We start from the raw sequence: 2513 nt of genomic DNA on the forward strand, positions 1-2513 counted from the left end.
GAACCCCCCCGCCCCCCCCCCCCCCAACCCTCTCCCCCCCCCCGCCTTCCCCCCCCCCCGGCCCCCATTCCGCGGCCCCAGCTTTTTGCAACCGGACCACTGCGGCGCCCGCGATGCACACTGTCCCGCTGGGACCGTGCTGCTCTGGGAGGAAGAACCTGGGAGGGGGGCGCTTTGGGAAAAGTGTGACTTTTAGAATTATACCTTCCAAAACTCATTGTCATCCCGCGTCCCTTCCCCCGCACCCATCGTAAATCGCGCCTATAAATAACTGGACAGAGACAGAAGGGATCCCAGCTGGCCTGGCGGCGGCTGCTGCTACTATCACTCCCCAGCAGACGTGGGTCCGATGCGGGCAGCAGCGCCAGGGTGGGCCACCCGCGCCCACGATACGCCCAGCGACTGCTCTCTCTCGGCAGGTACCATTGGCACCAGAGTTGGCCCTCACTCACCTCCTCCCCAAATAACCGCATCCCTATGGCTGAGGCCCTTCCCCAAGTTCACTTGGCCCCAGTAGCAAAGGCAGTAGCAGCAAAGGGAAGTTTGCCAAGATGCCTTCAACGTCTTGAGCAAAATGGATTCCAAGATGCCACTTTCTTCTCTCGGAGCCCTGCTGGGGCCCGGTTGCCAGGTGAAGAGGGTGGTCTCTAAGGGAGCCTAGTTCCAGGTTGGGCTGGGCTGGGCTACATTCTCGCTCTCCTCCCTCCCTCCCGCCTCCTCACTCCGTGTAGTGTTGGTCCGCACACCAGCTGGCTGCTAGGTGTTCGGAGAAAGGAAGCCCTTCTACTGGGATGAGAAGGTGAGGTATGCATTCCCCAGTTCACTTTGGGGATTGCGGGCCAAGTCAAGCATTATCGAAACATGTAACTTTGGCACAGGAAAATTTAAAGTCTCTAAAAATTAGGGAAGAGACTGGGTCTTTCCAGAGCCATCCTCTTAGAAGGTGGGAGATGCTGACAGAGCCAGTGGCCTTACATGTTAGATGCATTTTCTCCTCTTCTCCCTCCCCATTTGGTGGGATTTGGGCATGGTCCGGCTCCTCTGACCAAACAAAAGTCCATTAACCCTTGAAATTGCCTAAATTAGCTACAGACATTGGAGCTGAGTGGGGCTGGGAGAGGGACTAGGTGTGGCTGGGGATGCGGCTGGAGTCCAGGCAGTTGGGGCATGAAAAAATTTATATATTGATAATCCTGCTCTGTTCCTGAGTACAGATCGGCTGTTCCCTTTGAGGTTTCAGTGCCAGCCTGCCTTCCCATAATGCCATGTCCACTATTATCTTTCATCAGGCAAAACCCAGGCACTTTGAAAATCGTAGTTTACAAACTTAATTAATAGTAATAGCAGCAGCAGTTGTAGAAATGGTGGTGCTGATAGCAGTTCTAGTAAAAACAGCAGCAGATGAAGTAGTAGTACAGCAAAGATGGAATATGTCCACCCCTCACAAGGTACAGCATGATTCCCTGTATTTCCTGTAAGTCTCTGGCACGCTTCTTACTGCCTGATGAATAGTTAAAGGGCAGAGTGGCTGTGGGTGGAGGAAGAGGCAGTCTGGATCACTAATGCAGTGATTTCAGAGTGGTAATGGAGTCATATTTGGTATTATCCATGGGCATTCTGGGGTTGCCCCTCACCCCATACTTTTGGCTGCTGGCCTGTGGCTAGCACTGCCCATCGCCCAGCCCAGAAGTGGTGGTTATATTTCCATGGTGAGACCAAAGATGTGTCTGTCCTTGGTCAGGCCAGCCCAGTCAGGGCGGGGTTAAGATCTGGACAGCTCCTCCCTTCTATCCTTACTCCACATACACTTTGGAAAACTTCACTGTGTTATGGGTAGGGGTGGAGGTGGGAGAGCTGTCCACTCTGCTGCCTTCTCCAGTTCTTACCACTAATAATTTGTGTGCACTATGCTAGGCCCTCTACATACATTTTTTAAATCCTTAAAATAACTCAATAAAAGAAATATGAGCATCGGTTTGCAGAGAAAAAAACCTCTGCAGTTCTATAGCCATGTAATTCCAAATCTATGTTCTTGTCATCACACCCTGCTGGACAAAATCAGCATCCTCTAGTCTAGACTCTCTCCCCCTGGAGTCCAGGCTCAGATAGACTCTGGAGCCTTTACACTCGGAAAATTCTGTTGGGAGCTCTTAGCCCTGATAACCAGGAGAAAGAAGTACAGTATCTTGATTCACAGTTCTGACAGGGCTATTTCCAAATATTGACAAGTTCCACATAAAAGAGCAGTCTTGTCAAAGCCAAAATAGGTATCCTGTATAGAAAATTCAGCTGAGAGAAAGGATCCACACAGAAGTCACCTGGAGAAGAAGAAGCCTGATGGTAGAAGCCTTTGGACAGTGCCTAGCATCAGTTACTACTATTGCAGAAATCCTGGCAAACAGAACCGTGTCCTTTCTTGTTGGATTACAAAAGTAATACCTACCTACAAAATGTACTGTCCTTTAGAAAATACCAAAAAGTATAAGGAAGAAATAGAAAAGTCCCTTTAACCC

General features: G+C 50.4%; 1 protein-coding gene across 1 annotated transcript in view; it reads left to right on the forward strand.

Annotated features, from left to right (window-relative positions):
- The first annotated feature begins 149 nt into the window (after positions 1–149).
- Positions 150–2513, forward strand: part of TTC9 (tetratricopeptide repeat domain 9) — a 27496-nt gene continuing 25132 nt past the window's right edge. The window contains exon 1 of the mRNA XM_014457844.2: positions 150–419. Coding sequence (XP_014313330.1) covers positions 350–419 — 70 coding nt within the window. The 5' untranslated portion in view covers positions 150–349. The remainder of the gene's footprint in view (positions 420–2513) is intronic.

The sequence above is a fragment of the Myotis lucifugus genome, unplaced genomic scaffold (genome assembly GCF_000147115.1).
Source record: "Myotis lucifugus unplaced genomic scaffold, Myoluc2.0 scaffold_85, whole genome shotgun sequence".
Taxonomy (NCBI): domain Eukaryota; kingdom Metazoa; phylum Chordata; class Mammalia; order Chiroptera; family Vespertilionidae; genus Myotis; species Myotis lucifugus.